Consider the following 22,098-nt stretch of genomic DNA (forward strand, 5'->3'; position numbering starts at 1 on the left):
TTCAATTTAAAATATTTTTTCTAATTGTGGTGTTTTTGAAAAAATGTTTAGAACGTTGTCAATTTTACCAAAATAATGTTATTTAAGACAATTTGCAATTCGGAATATGATTTTTAATATTGCATCTTTTTTATTATACAACAATTTTTCTATTACAATTCTCTAAACGACCCGTTTTATCCAAATATTGAATTTTCGTCAAGACACTCAATTTGCATTTGCATTTTGCATTCAGTCCGCCTCTGTAATGTACCAATACATACTCGTATATTCAATATTTCATAATTTCAGGATTTCAGGACACAATTTTAAACACCAGAATAAGAAATAATGAACTGTTACACTTCTAAAAAAAACTCTATTTAACTATAAAAATAAAGCCAGTATCAAGCTTGTTCATTTTCTTCTGTCCACTTAAATGTAGGTAGCGATTTTATTCGTACAATGTTTCATTCAAGATTTCACATTTGACATTTCACAAGTGAGAGGCAATTAAGCTCCTTATTGAGGATTTTATTACGAATAAAAGGATTCTTCGTTGTATATTGCTGCTTAATCTGTGTTTATGAACGGTTACAATTTACTATAAAGGTATCTAGTTTCACGTAAACAACAGAATTATCGGATAATAGTTGCATTTTAAACACAAAAAATGACCGCGTGATTTATATTCACGTTGCCTAATTTTTGAGAGCTTATAGATAGCAGCTTAATAAAAATTCAAGTGTATCTATTTAAGTAATTCGTTAACGTTCTACTTGAACGACTATCACAAAATACATCCGGTTGAAACAAACTTTGATAATGGTAAAAGTGGTATTTGAATATTACGCTTCTTTTGACGAATAACAGGAATAAGCTCCTTAAAGTGTATGGTAATTCCTACAACTTGGTAATTTTAATAAGGCATCTACCTAATTTAAGAATAAGTTAAAAGCTCTGAAGTGAAAAACAGCTTTCTGTCGAAACTCGTACAAAAGTAGAAAAAACTTTTATAGAAGCTTTCAAAAAATCGAGAGCTTTTATATAAGTAAGGAAAATGCTTATTATAACGCCCTCAACACATTCAGCGCATCTGTGTGGAATAAATGGAAGGTGACAGTTTATTTCCAAGATATCAAGAATTAAGACGTGTGTAATTTTATTACGACGGAAATTTGTTACGTCAGTGTAAATGCACAGCTCTAGAATACTAATTTCTAATTTGGTTATCTGATAAAATATCACGTGGAATTGCTCTTCTGTTCCATGCTGTTTCATTAATTTGCTTTGTGTAAATATACAATCGTACACTTGCTTTTCAGATTGTTTATTAAACAATTAAAATTTTAAATTTCATCAAGTGAATTAATTAACTTATCTGCCAATGCAAATTCTGTTTACTAGTTTTCAATTATTATTACTGGAACTACGCTCTTAATTAACTCTTTGATCTTCAATGATTTCATTCACAAAATGCATAAATTGGATCTAAATTTTATTCAAGTTTAATATTTTCAACCGTAGTCATTTAATCTAAATTAATTTTCATGTCACTGATGTTTATTTTCATGCCCACATACACCCACATACGTTTCTCTAACGAGCAAAAAAGTCAATTTGTATACTTAAATTAAAAAGTCTGCTTTACCAATTTATGAAAAAAAGTCATACAAAATTAAAATGTTCAATCTCGTTAAAACGTTCTACGATAAATTGATGAATTAAAAAAATATTTTTTAAAAAATTTATAAATAAAAATGTCAAATCAATTTGTGCCGAAGGAACAGGAAAAAATAAACAGATATCTAATATAAAAAAAAACATGTAATAACCGCGTCTTGTGTTTTTAAACAAAATGTATAATTATTTTTCATCTATTTGTTACAAGAAGTGTAACACGAAATATGGTTATTTAGTTTTGTGAAATAACAAAATTTTGTATTTCCAAGTAACACTGTGTTATTAAATTCCATAATTACTAAAACCTCTTCTGTTTCAGTGTTCTGATTTTTCATTTGTGGTTATTAAACAAGCACGCAGCACGCAATGAAAAGAGCAAACTACTAATTTACATATTTGTTCTTTCCCCAAAGTGCGATTTTAACAAATACCAACATATTCTATCACGATTTAAATTTTTGTAATTTTTATTAACTAATACTTCTTTTTGAAGATATCAAAATATTTATCATATATGATTTTCATGTAGAATAAATGAAAATGATACAAAACTACCAGTTTACATAAATATTAATTAAAATAAATGATTAAAATCAATATAACTGCACAAATAGAAACACCTTCGTTTAAAATATTCGCTTTATTTAAAAATACAAAAACTCATAAATTAATTTTACTTTTATGTGCATCAAATTTAATTCGAAGCCAAGTTTAAGATGGTATGATTTCTTATAATTTTTTAAGCTATTAATTAAACTTTCCATAAAAGTCGGGTGCTTTAAATTTTACTCAGAATTTTAATATTCAATTATGGACGTTCGAAATTAAAAAACTTTAAGACAACTTAAAACTTTCAATAAAAAAGATTGTGAAGGACAACTTATAATCACCAAGTTATTTGGATCTGATATTGAAGTATTCAAATGAGGACCACAATGGGCAATTCCCAATTATATTGATGAAATCAGAAGCTTCCTCACACCAAGGGCCTAAGTCTTTAAAAATATAATTGGAAGAAATTATAGAAAATTAGTTTTTCAATTTAATGGCAACTTGCAATATATTTTTTAATAGATGTAATTCTTAAATCAGTTTGTAGTTCTATAGCAATAACAGCCTGGTTAGATGTTGGAATCATTTATAAAAGTAGGTACACAAAAACATAATTATTATATTTTTGCTAATTTTAAAGTTTTACGACAGCCAAATATAGTCCAACATCATACTTAAAATTCTAAATGAATAATTGTGAAAATACAAAGTAGCAAAATTTGAAAAAGTAAAAAGCTTTTTTTCATCTAAAACTGTATTATTGGTGAATGATTAAATACATACACAGAAAAATATACTTTTATTCATATTAATTTTTAGTAAAATGCATAATAATAATTTATTTTGAAAGAATTAGCACTTATTCCAAAAACAAAGCGACTTTTACATTATTTTTTATAAAAACTGTTTTATTAATTACCTAACAGGAAACAAAGTTTTAAAAATTTATTCGCTAAAAGCATCTCTTTATTCAGAGCAATAAACATTTGCATTAAAGTGGACATTTAAAACTTTTTAAAGAAGCTAAAGCAAAGACAAATGTTTCACCAACCTCGTAGTAATTAAGGTCAATTTTTAACAGTAGCTTCAAATTTATTTACCGTACATTAACCTAGAACTATAAAAGTAAAAACGGAAACATTTTTAACTTCAAAGACTAGGCATTAAACTCGCACAATGTATTTAGATTTTAGGAAGCCGATCTCATAAAAAGAAGAAACCACTCAAAATAATGAAAATTTATGTAAAACGCGTTTTCTCTATATATTGAAACGAATATATTCGAGCAAATAAACGTACCTGGGAAATAAAAACGAAATAAAATAAAATGAAACGTAAATATCTTCAGAGAGTCGACTTCGAATATCTCTCTAAGCACCTCCGTGTAAACACTCGAAATAACGTTTTATTGGCAGCACGTAAATAAGATTTTCGATTGAAAATGTAAGGCGTAAATGATGTTTAATGATACAAAATCACGGTTGATTACTTGAAGGCAATTTGAAAATTAAAAAATCCAATTTGGAATTAAAATAAGCCAAAAATCGGGAGCGCCTTCCATAATTAAATAAAAAATATGTGTTTTTTATATTTCAGCAAGAATTGAATCACCAATATTTTGGCGGTTTTTTGAGCTTTATTTTGTTTAGTATTTATAATCCAAGAGCGGCATTTAAAGCGAATTTTACTCACCCGGATAAATTTCCAGATCGCCGGAAGCACAAACACTACATGATAAAACGATGACAATACATATGAAGGTGAATTTCATATTGTAGTTTTCCAGACGGTTCAGTCCATATGTTTTCACAGTCCTGCCATTTTTCCAAGTAATCAATAAGATACCCAACATGCCATTGGGCGACGCTGCCGACGTCACAGGAGGTGTTAAAATTCCCAGCTAGTGAACTGGATATTTTCATTGACTGAAGCGAACTGCCACAGCACTACCAATACAACCATCGACGCACATGCGCCCTTATTTTGATAATAACACGCAGAATTGCTGATAATATCCCAACATAAACAACATTGCTGAAATCTGAAATTTTTTATTCAGGGGTTGTCGCGACGCCTCCGCACGCCTGGAGGGAGAGAACAAAACAGAAATTACAACCAGATTTTTTATTATTTTCTAAAACATTCTTATACATTTCTATTTAAAAAATAAAGATTTTGATTTAAATGCAATTAGATGTCCATGTCATCTGTTGATTCTCCTTCGGCCGATCGCGCTTCATCCCTCTTCTTCCCTGTTGACTTTTTCTTTCTCCTGTGGACAACCCCATCCTCCTCGTCCATCATCCTCACGATCAACATCTGGTCAGAAGTATCCAAGGGAGCAACTGAGATATCTCTGACAGCCCTAAATTTTCCGCAGTTATTGAGATGCTCATTTTCCAGGCGAAAGAAGTTCCAGACGAATCTCCTGAGCAAATAAATTTCGTTAAATTGTCCCTTGAAGGAGAAGCGATTTATTCTAATGACACGTGTCACCCTCACCTAAAAACTTCCAAGGGCGCTAAAATCGTTACCATCAAGTCGGCGTGAACATAACCCATTTCGGTTAAAGACATCGAAAATGCCCATCCGAATCGTAAAATGAAATCCTCGACTATTGCGAAATAATAGAACCACTGAAACGGACTGTAAAGGTGAGAAAAAGCCACAAATGTGGAAAAGTTACCGTGGAAGAATAAACAATTTCCTCCCTAAGGAACTTGTTATCGCCGGCTTTCGAGTCGAAGAGGCCCCAGTCCAATTTTATATCCCAAGTGTATGCGTAGCAAGAACTTATCAGCGACGCCGTTATCCAAAGATAGAAAAAAGGGCTCTCCATCATTCCGGCCTCGCCTTCTATACTCGAAAAATTTCAAATTAAAGATGACAAAATTAAATTATTCGCCGGAAAATTACATTCAAATAAAGTGTCTTTGGATCAAAAAAATTTAACCATAATTGAGTTTTGTATCATTTTATCTTTTTTAAAGTCGACATTAACGAAACATAAAAGACAAAATAAATATCGAATAAAAATTAACTATTTTTTTACCTAATTATTACTACAAAGTACACTATTCCAAAAAATTAAAGGAACAGATTTTTTTTTTAATTTTTATATTTTCACAATTTTTTTAGTAATTTTTGAAAGGCTCATCGAAAAATGGTCGTATTTAAATTAAAAAAAAACATTTTGAAGCTTTAAGATTCTAGTTTTGAGATCTTTTGACAAAAAATTTTCTGTAATACGGTTATCACGTTATTCTAAGTAATAGCACGAGAAAAAAATCTAATTTTTTTGTTTTTGTTTTTGGTCCACGGACGTGGGATTTTTTTTTTTAGTTTAGTTAACGCATAGGCCAGATAGCATGTTCGTTCACCTTTTTAATATTTTCTTTACGTCATTTATCTCAGCGAGATATGACTTTCAATGAAAATGGATCCTTTTGTCTTTGATCATCGATATCTCAGCAACCAATGACCACACAGAGAATATAAAGGTAGTGTCAAAAACCGGAATAAATGTCTTACAAAATCTTTTTATGATTTAAAAGAGAAAAAAGCAACTTTTTGCATTGTTTTATTAAATCTACCGCGTAATCACTAATATTGATAGGAAGACTAATGTTTTTAGATGTTTTTACAGCTTAATGTATCCCCTGTTAATTTTTAAATCGATCCATCACACCGTTTTCTCGGAACGTGTGATCAAAGTTTTGCAAAAGAATTCAAAGAACAATTGCACATATTGTTTCTCGCGCTATTACTTAAAATTACATGATAACCGTAGAACAAAAAAATTTTTTTACCAAAAGATCTTAAAACTAAAAACTTGAAGCTTCAAAATAGTTTTTTTACGACCATTTTTCGATGAATTACAGCCTCTCAAAAATCGCTAAAAAAAATTTTCTCTTTAATTTTTTGAGTAGTGAAATGAAATCAATAAAATAATGTTATTTTTTACTTAAAACATTTTGTAGAATTAAAAAAAACTGAGCTATCTTTTATTTTTTTGTACTCATTGCTTGGAAACAAAATTTTTCCATTTATTCTCGATGCATGAAGAATGTTTTTCCCGCACCGAGGTGTTTTTTACTTTGCAACAAGAACTAGGGGAAATCGCGTTGTACGGTTGGTATTTTGGTACGTTATTTCATACCTTGATCGGCTTTTTTGAGGCACCAAGCCAAGTTTTTTCTGGCGGCGTCAAAATTTCGTCAGAACTCATTTTCACAGAAATATACTTGAAAAATTACAAAAGAAAATGACGCTAGTGTTTCAAATTTTGTTTGCATAAAACCATAGCAACGGCAAGGCTACCAACTCACCAAATAGTATATGACTAAATAATTTAAATTTTTTTTTCTTTTTCTTTTCTTTTTTTCAACATTATTTTGAATTATTCGCTACAAAAAAACTTGTACCAAACTCTTTCGGAAAGAATTTTCCCGCATTCGCACTGCGGTCGTGCTGCAAACAAAGTGCTCATGCGGGAAAATTATCTTTCCGAACTGGTTAGGTAAATAACTATTTTAAATGGTGAGTCACTAATTATGAAAAGAGTTTTCTACTCGTATTCCTGATGTTCAAGGTAATAATTAAGTAATAATTATAAAAGATACAAGGTTGTAGTATAAAAATAAGTAGATAACCAAAAAAAAAGTTAAAACATGCCCATTTTCAATTATCTTGAAAAAGTAAAATAAAAAAAAATGCATTTGCCATCACCTATCAGTGTTAAATTTTTCAGAAACAACTATTTTCCTCTATTAGGAAAAAGTTTTAGAGTGGTTATCATCATTAAATACCTAGATAAATACCATATGTTCAATTAAATATGTGGCAAATTTCATACTTTGTAGATCCAATTTATTTAAAATTAGAATTCAACTGAAAGTTGTTTTATTTTCTGGTAGAAATTTGATCACACTGTTGCGACTTTAAGACAAAAAAATAAATGAAGCGAAATATTAAAAGTTAAGTGTTTAGAAATGTTGGCTTATCACAACTGATTCTGATTACCTCGGAAACAAGTTACCTCAGTCCGGCCCTGGTTGCAATAGATAAATAAAGAAAAATTTGGACTTAAATGTATTCTTTAATTTGTTATAAATTTGTTAATAAATTAGTAATGAAAATACTAAGTATATTCCAAAGAGAATAGAAAACATAAGAAGAAAAAACATGGAAAGAAGAAGAAATAAATCAATTTTAAAAAAGTACTTTTTTCTGAGGAAAGTAAATTGAAATACATGGTGCGCCAGAACTCGCGCCCCAGAGAAAAATGTCATGTAAGGTAAAATACCAGGAACATGGAAAAAATGTTAAAAAAATAAAATAAAAATTTCGAAGTTATGAGAGTTTAAATTTTGCACTTTGACTATTTATTTCTGCTGGAAAAATAATTTTCCAAGTTTTTTTGCTACAGGCTATTAGAAGAGGATACAAGGAAGCTGTATCCTAAATTGTAACTCTGTTTAATGTTATTTGTGGCTTTTATTGCCAAAATTTTTGTACTTTTACTAAATAATTATAAAAAAACATATACAAGATCATCAGTATCATTAAATAAACATAAAAAATGTCAAATGTCAAAAAAAAATGTCAAAATTTTTTGACAGATAGAATTTTTTGAACATTTTCTTCATGTTTCTGGTATCCTATCTTGCTTAAAATTTTTCTCTAGGTCGCGAGTTCTGGCGCACCTGTAGGTATACAAATTTGCCATTGTTTGCAGCAAATTTTCTAATTCAATGCATTTAATGAGCGTTTGAACGCGCTTAAGTTCACGGTCATGACCAACAACCCGCATTGTAGGTGGTGTGAAATACAAAATCAATTTAGCTAATAACTTCCCAGTTTGCCTCACCTGAATAAGCCGTATTTAGGGCTGTAAAGATTACGACAAAGAATGATGTTGCATATTTCGCTGCATTAGCCAAATGAGGAAACGCTTCTTTAGTATCTCTATATCTTCTCAAACACTGTGCAAATCTGAACCAAGCCGGCAAACAAGCCATAAAAGGTCTTATTATCAAATGCTTTTCAACACAGTAATTCGTATCTGAAACGAGTGAATGTAGATGTAAATTGTCACATTTTATTACCATGTACCTTGTCCGACTGACCAACTGGGGTTAGTTAAATAGAAACAAAAAAAGTAATGAATGTCAGTGAAAAGATTTACAATACTGTTTAATTGATCCGCTATCCAAAAATCGGCAAATGTTACGTAGAAAAATGGAGCCGTTACGACTTTAACCTAAAAACCACAAAAAACGTCTGTTATTATTTATTAGAAATTCATTCTCTGCTTTGGAATAACACACCGAGTTGGGTATTTTTATTTTCTGTTTGTTTGCTAAAGAGTTTCAACGTTTTATGTAGAGTAAATACGACTAGTTTAAATCAGATATTCCGGAAAGTTTGCAGAACATGTTGGTAAAATGAAGTTTGACTTTGTTATATTTTAATAGGGATTGTTATTTACTTTAACAATGTTGTGTACGCGGTTTTTAAAAGTTGTATTTTACTGCATTTACAAAAACTATTTCATATTATAAAATAAATTCGTTCGTTATAAATTTAGCCTAAAAATTTTTTATACTCGTAATTAAATCAAGATTTGAATGACTTGAGTTCGTAAAGCGCTTTACGAAATTAACATCAATAAATTAGTGGATTTAAACTTTGAATAATTTTATTCCTTAGTTATTAGATTTTCATGACAGTGCGATAAATATTTAATAAATTTTATACATGCTTTAGATAATGTACTATCAAAAAGAGTGTAAATGTGGATATTTATTATTTAGTTTAACAACATCCTAATAATAAACATAATTATGTAGATGCTCAATAATCAAAGTAAACTTATGGTCACACACAGGTAAAAATGCATTAAATAAGAGAACAAATACCTTAATTAAAAAATCTATTCACAGAATTACAAACCCCTGAGCACAGCGTTATAAATAAATAATGCTCTAGTACTCTCGTAGGTAAATTGTCTACCTACCTTATAACTGCATTATAGATTATATTTAGTCAAAGACCACAAGGGAACAATAAAATTAGAAACGTATTTAGTCAGTGTTAGTGCTTAGCCTAATTATTATTCTAATTCTTCTATGTGAATTATATGGTCCAAAAGTTTATACCCATTTTTTGCCAAAATTCATCAATTCAAAAATTTCCAATTACTGAACATGTAAGTTTTAAAATACCTAAATGGTAATTTTTGAAAATAATTTTTATCTATATGCAAGTATCTACGAGGGCAATTTATAGAGAAATCTACAAGTTCTTTTAAAAAGACAAATTTTAACAATTTTTTATTATTAAATAACTGGAACATTTGTGAGTTTAGCAAGAACGTTTCGTGTTAAAAATTTGAAAAAATAAATTAGGATCAATGAATATTATCTGAAAAATAGACTTATTTCTGAATTGCCCTAGTATAGATATGTAACAATTATGACTATGCATCTAGAATGTTATTCTGACACTTTTTAATAAAAAAGTTGAATTTTGTATACGAGTACGCTCCCAAAAATTGCTATTTTACAGACTCATTTGAGTCCCAAAATGAGTCTTTTTCGGACTTATTAAAATAGTACCCAAAATACAGTTTTTGAAGACAAAAAAGTCAATCTGGTTACAATTGGTGGCATACTGATTAAAATTCGAAGCTCACTATTTTCAAGAAATTTTTGCTCTGATGACATTAATCATAAATAATAAGAAGTGGTGAACGTGTTTTTGGGAGCATTTACAAAAAAAATGTTGTTTTCTAAAACGTTTTTGCGAACTCATCTGCTATTTCAGAAGCAACAGCAACGATTCGTTTGCAAAAACTGTATTTTAGATAGGTACTTGTAAAAAAATAATGATTGTTTATTTATGTTTAAAAAAAATTCTGAATACTTTTTAGATAAGTATAAATTTATGATTACTTAGTTTAATAAAGTTAAAATTTAAAATAACATTTCTAAAATAAACTATTACCTACATTTTAAATTTATTTTATAATTAACATGAGATTTTTTTAATAATACAAAGTTCAACAATTATTGCTTGGATACAGTTTAATTGTTGGTTTGATAAATCTAATTTGTCAGTTGATGAGCGAGTTTTCTTATGGAAACTCTTGGATTTTCTTCGAATGATAACTGAACATTCAGATTTCCATTTTCTTGTTCTTCACCAAGAACCACAGGTTTTTTAGTTTTAAAAAGCGAACCTGTTGGTCTCAGTTGTTTTTGAATTCGACTAAATTTCCAACGATTTGGGTGAACTCTATTTGAGTATTTTTCTCTAAACTGTCTTTCAGCTTCCGTTCTATTTTTATTGCACTTAAAAAACACTTCAAACTGATGTACCAATTCGTCGTAATTAATATCATCCATTATTAAAGATCTCAATAAGATTTATTGACAAATTAGGCTTTGTCAAAATAACAATTAAACGGTATCCAAACATATTGCTTTTTGCATGAATACCTTGACAGGTAAAATCCGCCTACGTTGCAAAATTTGCTAATAAAATTCTAAAATTTAAATTGTTTTCTGAGTACATTATGTAAAGTAAAATGTAATAAATAGTGGTTTACCGTATTTTTCATGCCAATTATCATTGTTTTGAGCAAAAAAACATAGGTGTTCCATTTGAAAAACTAAATTTGGTAGCATTTCCGTCTACATCGGATGTGTCAAAAAAATTTGATGCATTTACTAAGAAAGCCAGGAATGAATAGTATTATTTGAAAATTTAGTTTTTGAAAAAAAAAAGTAAGTTTAGGTGTTATCGGCTGGGGCGACTTGGACCGAACAGCCTGTATATGAAATAAAAACAACTTTATTTCTTTTTTTCCCCACTTTAATTTGTATTACCTCAGAGTCCAATCTAAAAACACTGTTACTAAATGTGATATGAATATTACCTTTACCCCTTTACAAGGAGTAAATCTAATAATGAGACATGGTACTTCATTTAGACCCATATTTCTTTGAAAAAATATTTTTTCCTATTACTAAATACTTAAAATAAAAGCCTAATATATTGGAAATAAGCTATATAAATGTAAATTCTTTATAATTAAATACACTGACCGGCATAATCATCGCATCACTTAAATTTTATGATTTAATAATAAAGGGTTCTGAAAATAGTACTAAAATTGATGATATAGGATAGTAGCATTATCAAGTAACTATACCTAGATTTTTCAAAAACAATTGGTATAGAATCATTGTTTACTGATTAAATGTCAAATTAACAAAATCACCGGTAACCGAGAGACAACAATAAAAAACTGAGCTTTTTTCCAGGCTTGACTAGGTAATATCGAGCGATCAAGATAATTTGTAATCGAGTCATCCTTGGATCCGAAAACGTATGTCTGTAAAATGTTAAGTAAAATGAAAGAATGGCATGATCAAAAAGGTGATGATTATAAAAACTAAATTTATAATTTACCTTCAATAAAGCACGGTGCTCCTACTCGTATTATTACGACTAATTCCAGCTCATTTTGCCGCTTTACCTTACGATTTTATTTGACGTTTCCCGTGAAGTTAGTTCAAAAACAGACATACGTTCTCAGATGCATAGAAGACTCGATTACAAATTATCTTGATCGCTCGATTCTAGGTATTAATGGTTGCCTCCAAATGCAAAAAAAAACTTATCTACGAGTAAGCTAAAGAACTGATTCATACGAAATTTACTTTTTGTTTCTTTTTTTGTAGTTTAATTGTTGAAGTTTAGGTCCTAATTTTAGTTTAATTCAACGTTAATTAGTTAATTCATTAATTTTTGATTCATTTATTATTTTTTCAAGCATTATTTCAATAAAAACTCACTTTTCTGTGATGCGATAATTTTGCCGGTCAGTGTAGTAAATGAGCCGTATGACATTGAATTCACAAATTTAGTTATGGTCCTCGCATTTACCCCACTTGACCCTACATATTAGTAAGAAGTGGTTAGTTGGTAAAATATTTTTTTAAGGATTTTTAGAAGGATTCCAAAAATTGTATTAACGTTATATGAGACTATGCATAAGAATAAAATAGTTTAACCATTCGTTTAATAAGCTATAATATACCCTCATCTAAGTGTGAACGTTAACACATTTTATTTTACTTACCAAAACTCGAAGGGCCCAAAACCGTGCTTCATGTCTGAGCGTTTTCGTCGGATTAAATAAAAATGCTGACATTAAAAGTACAAGAACAAATGGATTAATGTACGCTGGAATGCTTAATTCGGTACTGTACAAAAAGGAAAGGACACTAACACACCATATAACACCAAAAATAGCAGCCATTTCTATAATATGTTGTTCGGAAAGATGATTTCTGGGGTCCATTTCAAATATCAATACATGATTAACCCCAGAAGACCGCCATCCGTAAATGTTAATACCCCAGAGAAATAAAAATTCAATTATTAGAAAAGGGCCTCGGTAAAGGCGACAGACGATGCGCCAGTCGTCTGGACGTTTATGGAATATGGCTGGAAATTGATTGTTAAAACAATAAGTAAGAAAGGAACTGCGTTGAATTTGATGCCAATTGTGATACACAAACTTGCAACGTTTGCGTTTTTCTAACTTTCAATGTGTTTTTGAGTCGGAAAAAGTAGTGAAAAACTCCATCACGTACCAGTTTTTCACGTAGATGCATCCTCCTAGCCAAGATCAGTAAGAAAATAACACAAAAACATCTTCAAATACAAAAAACAAGAAAAAATGTTTGAAAAGAAGCATGGAAAGTCAAAGAAAGTGTACCTACAAACAATAATTTATTAAAAACTAAACTTAACAAAAAACTTTTTAATATAAAAATTGTACAGATTTTTATGTTCTACAACATACCTTGAGAAATCAAAAATATGTTTTGTGAAAAAAATATTTAATTTATTAATCATTATATTCGTAAAATAATGTGTTAAATTGTTTTGGTATCGTTTTGTTGGCAAGAAATTCAAACAGTCCCCTAGTTTTAAATTCAAAATACCCGATATAATCACTGCAATCATGAGAACCACAAAAGACCCAGAAAACAGCCCCACTTTGAACGTTGTCCACGGAATTTGCTGTTCCCCCAAAGGCGGAACTCTGAGCCTTTTCATAGCTCTTTGCCGATCGCCCCCTTCGAGTTCCTGAGTAACAGTGCACTCAGTTTCTCGAATTAATCGATCAATGTCTTTATTTGTATGAAAATGCGAGTTTTCCACGTGTTCGGCTCGCCATCTCGCCCCTACATCAACATTTAACAGCTGCAATATAAAATTATTACCTAATCGTGGGAAATAAACCAACTCCCGTTACATACTTTATCATGTTTTTTCAGGATTTTCCTAAACCCCGTAAAATTTAAATTCTGATAATTTTGCAACAGTATTAAACTTAAATAAAATTCACTAAATGCTAACTTCAACTCTTGTATTTTCCTTGCAGGTACGTTTTTTTTTCTTAAAATATTGTTTTTTATAGTATTTTTCTTTCGTGGATATTCGACATCCTGAGCTTCAGTGAGATCACTTTTTAAACCAGCATATTTGCGGGTCGCTTCGGCCAATTTTTCTAAAATTGTGTTGAAGAAGAAATTTCGGAGAAAAATTGAAATTGAAACAAAAAAAACTACACTACGTTAGCTTGCATAACAAAAAATCAAAAAGCGTTGCTGCTGTATTTTGATAAAATGACAATACTTTTTTGGGCATTTTACCAGAATAAAATGTATTGATCTTTGTCAGTTCCTTATCACAAAACGAGAAAAATTGCTCATCAAATTTTGCAAAATATCTCGTCAAGATTTCCGGTTCAACCAATTCCGCTGAGGGTGCTTGTTCTACAGCAGCATACAACATTGCTTTCATTTCCTACAAATTGAAATTTGTTTAATAATCTAGGAAAGGACCACAAAGACAATTATAATTGATCAAACTTACTTCGTAATTTATGTACTGTTTCCTCCATTCTGGAGTTATATGAGCTGAAAGATGTTCCGTAAATTTCATTATAATAACTCGATTAACCCATTTATTTGTTTATTGTTGTGAAACTGACATTTTTGATAATTGGTCAAAAATCACATTGACGTCGCGACGCATGACGTCTGTCAAGCCAAGGTTTCAACCGCGATGCAATGATTCCTACAATACCGACGTCCTGATGTAAACATAATTTAAAAAATCAACATTCAAGTTTAAAAATGCGAGGCATGGATTATTATGTATTATCGAAAACGAATTATTTATTATTATTTTATCTAGGTATGTATAAAGAGAACTTTAGAAAACAAACCAAATATTCAGGTCTCTATAATTTATTTCATTTCATTCACACGTAAACAGTCCATTTGAGGAGTATTCAAAATTGATTACTCTATTGTTTTGAGGAATAAAAAAATAATGTTAAGACACCAAAAAAATGAAAAAACACAGAAAATGTGACCTGCAACTGCTGGACCTGGAAATTGAGTAGATGTATCCGGTTTTCGTGATTACCAGTTTAAAGGGTATGTTCTCGCATGTAACCATTCCAAATTTTATAATATTTGGTGAAATAGTTCCACAGTTGTTACAAAAAAATCAAATTTCCATACCCACATTTCGAGGGCTGTAAAATTCTTATCAGTAGAGATAGGACACGAGTTATTATTTAAATTAACATCATTTTATAGGTCATTTTTGAGGTTCAAATATTGCTTCATATTTATGAATAACCCTGTATGAGCCGAAAGATTTCATTATGAATCCAAGTGGATGCCAAGCTTTCAACCACGATGCAATGATTCCTACTATACCGACGTCCTGACCTAAATATAACCTCCAAAAATCAACTGTCAATTTAAAAAAAGGGAAGCATGGATTATTTTCGAAAGAGAATTATTAATTATTTTATTAGAAGGGTTTGTGATCATTTGTGTTACATTATTGTGCAATTTTTTTCTTTTTCTAGTACACAACAAAGGTTAAAACTCAGGTTATTTTAGACGAAAATGTTCTAAATAACATTGAAAAAAATGTTTATAATCCCAAAAAACACCCCGGCCTTTTTAAACCACGCCAAATTCCTATTCCAGAAGCATTCATAAGAGCTGTCACTAATGTTATAGCAGATTATCCAGTGAAAGGGTTAATAGAAGATGGCAAAACTTTAATTAATCATTTAAGAGCCAAAAAACCTCCCGTTGAAAAAGACGAAATGGGAAAAATACAACGCATTGTGTATCAGAAAGTGATGGAGAAACAGAAAATTCCTCAAATGGAAACTGAAGAAGACAGAAGAAAATTCCAACAAGTAGTAGATACTAAAGTCCATAATCTTTTAAAGTCTGGAGTTTACAACTGGAAGCCTGTTCATTACACCGCATATGAAGCTTTAGTTTATTTAATGTCTAGATCAGCTGCAGAGTTTTCAGTCTTGGCAAGAATATTTTTGGAAATAGCTGAAAGGGATCCAGGATTTCAGCCCAGGAGTCTGTTCGATTTCGGGTCTGGCGTTGGGACAGTCACATGGTAAGCAAAAAGACAGTTAGAGTCCTAAAAACGTAAAAAGTATTTTTCCAATTAGTAATCTAATTTAATATTTAAAATTGATCAAAAATATTTTTAGGGCGGCAAATTTATATTGGAAAAAGTACATATTCGAATACTTCAACGTGGACTCATCCAGGGACATGAATGATTTGGCCCAAATCCTGCTACAAGACGGAAAAGGCACAAATAAAATCTCTCTGCGAGGTGTTTTTTATCGCCAGTTTTTGCCAGCAACTAATGTGTGTAATAATTTTTATTAGCGAGCAATTTTGAGATAATTTTTTCAGACTTCGTACGATTTGGTTGTTTGTGCTTACACATTGCTGGAATTACCATCTCGACAGGCCCGATTTGACACCATTTTAAATTTATGGAACAAAACACAAAAATATCTTGTTATAGTCGAACAAGGCACTAATTCCGGATTTCAAGTAAATTTTCACAAATTTTTAACACGAAAATAAACTACATTTTTAGGTTGTCAACGAAGTAAGAGATTTTATCCTCCATACGGGTGTTGGACATATTTACAGTCCAGTAGGTTTTTCAAAATTTTAGATTTTCTCTTTATAATTGTAAATTGTAGTGTCCACACGACAAAGTGTGTCCGAGATTTGTCCTAAACGATGGAACTCCTTGCAATTTTGAAGCTTTCTATTTCAGCTTACCAATAGGGGCTGTTAGTTTAAGAAAATCGGAAAAATATTCCTATGTTGTTTTAAAGAAAGGTGAAAGAGACCCTTCAGACCCTCAATGGCCGCGAATTATAAGAGACACTTTGGTTAGATCAAAACATACAATTTGTAGAATGTGTACTAAAAACGCAAATTTGGAAGAAGTGATTTTTACAGCGTCAAAGCACGGAAAGTGAGTATTTTTTCTGCTCTAATTTCACATGTCAACATGATTCTGGGGTTTGAATTTTTTGTGGTGTCGTAAAGAGTAACATATTATATCAACACATACAGGCTGCGCCAGAACTCGCGCCCCAGAGAAAAATGCCATATAAAGTAAGATACCAGGAACATGGAAAAAATGTTAAAAAAATTTTATCCATAAAAATTTCGAAGTTATGAGGTTTAAAGTTTGCACTTTGACTCTATTTATTCTGTTGAAAAAATAATTTTGCAAGTTTTTTTGCTAGAGGCTATTAGAAGAGGAAATAAGGAAGCTGTATCCCAAATTGTAACTCTGTTTAATGTTATTTGTGACTTTTATTGGCAAAATTTTTGTACCTTTACTAAATAATTGTTAAAAAGCATAAACATGATCATCAGTATTATTAAATAGACAAAAAATGTCAAATGTCAAAAATTTTTGACAGATAGAATTTTTTAAACATTTTTCCATGTTTCTGGTATCTAACTCGCACCCTAGAGAAAAATTTCAAGTAAAATAAAATACCAGGAACATGGAAAAAGTGTTTATTGTATTTTAATTTAAGCATTACAAGTAGTAATAGAAGGTAATTTTTAATAAAAATACGTAGATTTTCTTTATAAATGTGTATTTCATTTTTCAAATTTCTAATAATTTAAAATTTTAATGATTTATTGTTTATTTTTTTCGAATGATTTATTTGATAGACAAATTCCATCATCAAAGACGCAAAAATTCAAATTTTGTGTTTATTTATCTTTGATAATTTAGTGCTTCAGAAAAGTACAATCTGTTGCTGGGAAAAGTATACAGGGTGTGTCAGAACTCGCGCCCCAGAGAATATGAAAAAATTCTGTCTGTCAAAAAATTTGACATTTGACTTTTTTTATGTCTATTTAATCTTACTGATGTTTTTTTATAATTATTTAGTAAAGGTACAAAAATTTTGCTTTATGGTTTGAAATTTTTCCGGTGTGTAAAAGTTTTAAGGGTATTTTTACAATGGAGTGCATATTTAGTTAACATCCGTGTAAAAAAAATCAAATCCAGACTAATAAAACACCAAAATCTCAGCGAATTTCAACATATTTTTTTTATATTTTGCCTTCCGATTACAAATATTTATGTAGTGTAAAAATTCTAATAATATTTTCTAAAAATGTATACACACTTAGTTAACATATCCTTCTAAAAACAAATGAAACAATAGATCAATTTAGAGAATAAACGCCAAAATAATCATAAATTTTTCTTGAACTTTATTTCGGGGTTTCAAATTCTTACATGATGGAAAAGTTTTGGCAATGTCGAACGAATATACAAGTGCGCCAGAACTTTCGCCCCAGAGAAAATTTTCAAGTAAGGTAAAATACCAGAAACATGAAAAAAATGTTTAAAAATTTCTGTCAAAAAATTTTGACATTTGACATTTTTTATGCTTATTTAATGATTCTGATGATTTTGTATTTGTTTTTTTACAATTATTTAGTAAAGGTACACAAATTTTTCCAATAAAAGCCACAAATAACATTGTACAGAGTTTCAATTTAGGATACAGCTTCTTTGTTTTCTCTTTTAATAGCCTATAGCAAAAAAAACTTAAAAAAATATTTTTCCAACAGAAATAAATAGAGTCAAAGTGCAAAATTTAAACCCTCATAACTTCGAAATTTTTATAGATGATTTTTTTTACATTTTTTCCATGTTCCTGGTGTTTTACCTTATATGGCATTTTTCTCTGGGGCGCGAGTTCTGGCACATCCTGTATATGCACCTAGTTAACATATTCACCCAAAATAATTCAAACCCCAGACAAAAAGTTAAATTTTGCTGACCTATGTTATTTTAACTAACTCTGCGTTTATAGAAATTTGTACTATTGTGCACGAGCTTCAAAATTGGGCGATTTAGTGCCCGTTACCCTCCAAAAACAAGACAAAGAAAACGACATAACCCACGATGAAGACGAGTCGAGGTAGCAGGTATGTTACTTGTACCAGCAATAAATGAAAATAAATTTATTTGTAAATATTTTAATTACAAAACTAAAACTGCAGATTGTCGTATGAATCTTAAAGATATTGTAATTACCACTTAGTACATTTGTATTTGATTATTATGTCAACATAAGTTTAATCCTCTAAAACTTAACTAAGAAACAGAACGTAACGAACTAATTGCGTGTATGAAAAACTCCATCTCCTAATTTCCCTAAATACATGGACCAACTTTGCTCATCCTGAGGCAAGAATTTGGCACATCGTTCATCAGCTTTCTTGACATCGCACACACATTCAATTTTCACTCGATAAACGGTCATCTGACCCAGACTAAGTTCGAAAATTCGATCAAATTCCACAAATTGCTGCTTGAGACTCTCTTGCTCAGCGCGGCACTCGTTTATGTACAACTCCTTTTGCTCTTTTTCGGTGTTTTTGGCGTATGTATGACCTTGGTCTGAAATTTAATCGTTTTAGGAAAAAGAAAAATTCTATAAAATGTAAAAACATTAAACACAAACCTTTGGCAAGTTTTTCTTCGAGACACCCTTTCATTTCTTGATCCGACATCGACTCACTTTGATATTTTGTAGGCTGCCAGTAGGTGATAAAAACCACGTCGATTGAATTACTTGACGAATTGATTGAATTCAAGACTCCACCTAGAATAATAAATTCATATTTTTTCACTTCAAGAATGAAAACCTTACCTACTGATGTTATTTTACGAATTGTTGAAAATGTTTCATTTATTTCCCTTTTGCCTCTCCAGTAACCGTTCTCTTTATCTTTCAGTTCCTTTTCCGATTCCAAATCCCACAAACTGAACGACGTATTTTCAGCTACTTTTTTTTCAGTGTCAATAATTTTTTTCAGTTCTTCATTTTGTTTAATTTTATCGATGTGGGAAGTTATGTCCCGCTGCTCGAATTTTGATTTTCTTAATTGACTCTCTCTGTTTTTAAAATAAGTGTCTCTTAGGATTTCCAGTGGTAAGTTGTTCAAGTCATGAAGGAGTCGATTTCGGGCCATTTTTATATTTTGGTAGTCATAAATGCCGTATTTTGGAGGATTTAGAAAATTTATATTTGTTACTTGAGGTGGTTCTGGATCCGTCGTTGATTCAGATAATGTTTCATCAAGTTCACTTCTCGGATCTCTGCTACTTTTCATATGTTGATCATTATATAACATTTGTTTTTGGTTAAACATATTTGGATCCGCGTCATAATCTGGGTCGTTGTCGTCTCCAGGAAGTTCGTTCATGATATTTGTCTGAGGCCCCAATTGCCACTCTCCTTCGTTATCATATTTCTAGAAATCATTACTACAAACCATCCTCATTCAAAAAAAAAAAATACTCACGACATCGCTTAACTCTTCATTGTTATCATTATTCATGTAATCTTTTACTATTCCTTGTCTGTTATCTTTGTGTCTGAAATTAGACCCTCGATACTTGTGTATTTGTATTTTCCGTGTGTCGTCCATATAATTTTCGTCTACTTCCGCCTGACCCTCGTTATTTATAATTCGCATTTTAGGGTGCGTCATTATGTACTCTTTAATGAGCCTCAAAGGTGATTTTGTATTGTTAAATTCCAGAAGAGTTTTATTAACTTTAAAAAAATACAAAATCAGGAATCAGGTTAAAAAAACTAACTTGAAAAATTACCAGAGTTGTAAATTTCAAATCCAGGTGGTTGATCGTATTGATTAAGTGCATTTAATTTCATTATACTGGTGGTGTTAAATTGTTGGCGACATATGTCAAAAATGCCGTCTAAAACATTTTCTAAAAGAATACACTAATTACTTATTGAACCCCATTTTAATTAATTATTGTAAAATGAGTGATAAAAAATTCTCTTTAAGAACAGACGTCGAATTTTTTTACCAGTATTCATTTCCGACAATATATTAATAAATTTTTATAATATATGCGAAAAAAATTATGGGGAAAAGAATGGTTTTACTTAAAATATTTACTTTAAAAATAATTGATGAATAAGAATTATTTCTTAAAGACTTCGTAATGAATGAGTTCTATTTTATTTTTTGAGAATGGGTGGTTTTTTAAAAAACGACAGGCACTGTAGAATTTTTATTTATGACCCAATTTTAAAAATTAAAAAAAAATATTTAAATGGCTTTTAAAAATTATTTGAATGGTAATATCAAAAGTTTAAAGCTGTATAAGTAAGCTTAATACTTGTAAGTCAAAAATTTTTTTAACAAAAAGTATTATACTCTTTTTCATTTTAATGTGCATCATGTAGGTTGTAGAAGTCTAAATTCAGCTTTAACTTAAAGGCTGATTCACACAAAAAGTGTCATTAACGTCATTCAGAACAAATTTAATCACATCAATAATGACAAAAATCTTTATGTTTGCTATCCTACGTTAATTACGTTGTTAATTTTAATTGTTTTTTGCTACATGGGGTACACATTTATTTAAAAAAATAAAAATTGGGGTTAGGATTGTTTGAATTTTTGCATAGTTGCCACCTTTCAACGACTACTTCGATGCACATTAATATGAAAACGAGTATAGGTTTACAAAAAAAAAAACGCACAGCAACAATTCTTGTAACAACCTTGTTGTCTAGAAAAAAAATTTTGGGGGGTTTCCATTAAAAAAAAACTTACTATATTTATCTCGTATAAAGTAGTATAAACAATTAATTGATATGTCATTTGTTTTTTGAATAGCATTTTTATATCCATTGCACACCTATAAATTTATTTGACAAAAAATTGATAGTTTCGCCAGAAAAAAAAACGTTTCCAGACTTCTGGACCCCCCTGTAGTATATGTAAGCTGACAATTTTAGAATTTTTCTAAATGTCATAGTTAATTTTGGACTATATTCAACTTTCTAATTTTAAATTGGAACTCATATTTTTTTCTTCATAATTTGGAAAGTATTAGTTTTCTTGGTACAGACGTGCAATATAAACTACTAAAAATTATTGTTTAAAAAATTATCAAAATTCAAAAAAATTATTCAAAGTTAATAAAATCAGACAATGCCATTATTGTATTGTCAAAAAGTAGCAAATGAAAAAAAAAATATTGCCAACTGACAATAATTACTTATAACAAATTAGAAAAACTTCTGATTTAGTGTGCCTAGTTTATTTAATTATTATTTATTTATTTATTTTGTTTAATTTTAATAAGATTATTGTTGGCCTAATTTTTTTATAGACACCATGCAACTAGATTTTATTAACTTTTATAATTTTTGAATGATAATTTTTATATATTGCACATGTTTGTACCAAGAAAACTAATATCTTCCAAATTATAAAAAAAATTGGGTTTCCATTTAAAATTAAATAGTTGAATATAGCCCAAAATAATAAATGATAAATTTAGAAAAGTTCTAAAATTGTCAGCTTATACTATATCAAAAGCCATTTAATTTAGTTTTTAATTTTTGAAATC

At 29.9% G+C, this 22,098-nt stretch overlaps 4 protein-coding genes across 5 annotated transcripts in view; 1 reads left to right on the forward strand and 3 right to left on the reverse strand.

The window, feature by feature from the left end:
* The window catches only part of LOC123003696 (protein cab-1), a 36,199-nt gene extending 32,051 nt beyond the window's left edge, over positions 1 to 4,148 (reverse strand). For both annotated transcript variants that reach the window (XM_044396766.1, XM_044396686.1), the window contains exon 1: positions 3,907 to 4,148. In XM_044396766.1, coding sequence (XP_044252701.1) covers positions 3,907 to 4,066 — 160 coding nt within the window. In that variant the 5' untranslated portion in view covers positions 4,067 to 4,148. The remainder of the gene's footprint in view (positions 1 to 3,906) is intronic.
* Positions 4,149 to 4,339: 191 nt separating this feature from the next.
* On the reverse strand, positions 4,340 to 14,327 carry LOC123016216 (xenotropic and polytropic retrovirus receptor 1). The gene is made up of 10 exons (XM_044416481.1): positions 14,173 to 14,327; positions 13,950 to 14,103; positions 13,554 to 13,804; positions 13,236 to 13,497; positions 12,365 to 12,732; positions 8,329 to 8,476; positions 8,084 to 8,278; positions 4,901 to 5,070; positions 4,717 to 4,850; positions 4,340 to 4,642 (listed from the first exon to the last, which is right to left on the reverse strand). Exons 1-10 carry the CDS (start codon positions 14,239 to 14,241, stop codon positions 4,405 to 4,407), a joined length of 1,989 nt encoding a protein of 662 aa, XP_044272416.1. The 5' UTR covers positions 14,242 to 14,327; the 3' UTR covers positions 4,340 to 4,404.
* A 700-nt stretch (positions 14,328 to 15,027) lies between these two features.
* On the forward strand, positions 15,028 to 18,700 carry LOC123005912 (methyltransferase-like protein 17, mitochondrial). The gene is made up of 7 exons (XM_044400018.1): positions 15,028 to 15,134; positions 15,185 to 15,744; positions 15,842 to 16,004; positions 16,053 to 16,196; positions 16,243 to 16,302; positions 16,352 to 16,632; positions 18,512 to 18,700. Exons 1-7 carry the CDS (start codon positions 15,090 to 15,092, stop codon positions 18,621 to 18,623), a joined length of 1,365 nt encoding a protein of 454 aa, XP_044255953.1. The 5' UTR covers positions 15,028 to 15,089; the 3' UTR covers positions 18,624 to 18,700.
* Positions 18,648 to 22,098, reverse strand: part of LOC123005843 — an 8,171-nt gene continuing 4,720 nt past the window's right edge. The window contains exons 7-11 of the mRNA XM_044399885.1: positions 20,320 to 20,439; positions 20,010 to 20,263; positions 19,355 to 19,958; positions 19,166 to 19,306; positions 18,648 to 19,101 (exon numbers count right to left, since the gene is read on the reverse strand). Coding sequence (XP_044255820.1) covers positions 18,818 to 19,101; positions 19,166 to 19,306; positions 19,355 to 19,958; positions 20,010 to 20,263; positions 20,320 to 20,439 — 1,403 coding nt within the window. The 3' untranslated portion in view covers positions 18,648 to 18,817. The remainder of the gene's footprint in view (positions 19,102 to 19,165; positions 19,307 to 19,354; positions 19,959 to 20,009; positions 20,264 to 20,319; positions 20,440 to 22,098) is intronic.

The sequence above is a fragment of the Tribolium madens genome, unplaced genomic scaffold (genome assembly GCF_015345945.1).
Source record: "Tribolium madens isolate multiple individuals breed KSU strain unplaced genomic scaffold, Tmad_KSU_1.1 Scaffold_11;HRSCAF=98;Tcas5.2_LG3b, whole genome shotgun sequence".
NCBI classification, from domain to species: domain Eukaryota; kingdom Metazoa; phylum Arthropoda; class Insecta; order Coleoptera; family Tenebrionidae; genus Tribolium; species Tribolium madens.

Bases quoted from the DNA above. Each gene is read 5' to 3' on its own strand.
- LOC123016216 (XM_044416481.1), bottom strand. From the start codon at position 14,241: ATGAAATTTACGGAACATCTTTCAGCTCATATAACTCCAGAATGGAGG. The intron at 12,733-13,235 runs GTATTTTGAATT...ATCAATTTCCAG, and splicing joins GATTGCAGTGATTATATCGG to CCATATTCCATAAACGTCCA. The intron at 8,279-8,328 runs GTACATGGTAAT...CACTCGTTTCAG, and splicing joins CAGTTGGTCAGTCGGACAAG to ATACGAATTACTGTGTTGAA.
- LOC123005912 (XM_044400018.1), top strand. From the start codon at position 15,090: ATGGATTATTTTCGAAAGAGAATTATTAATTATTTTATTAGAAGG. The intron at 15,135-15,184 runs GTTTGTGATCAT...TTCTTTTTCTAG, and splicing joins TTAATTATTTTATTAGAAGG to TACACAACAAAGGTTAAAAC. The intron at 16,633-18,511 runs GTGAGTATTTTT...CTGCGTTTATAG, and splicing joins ACAGCGTCAAAGCACGGAAA to AAATTTGTACTATTGTGCAC.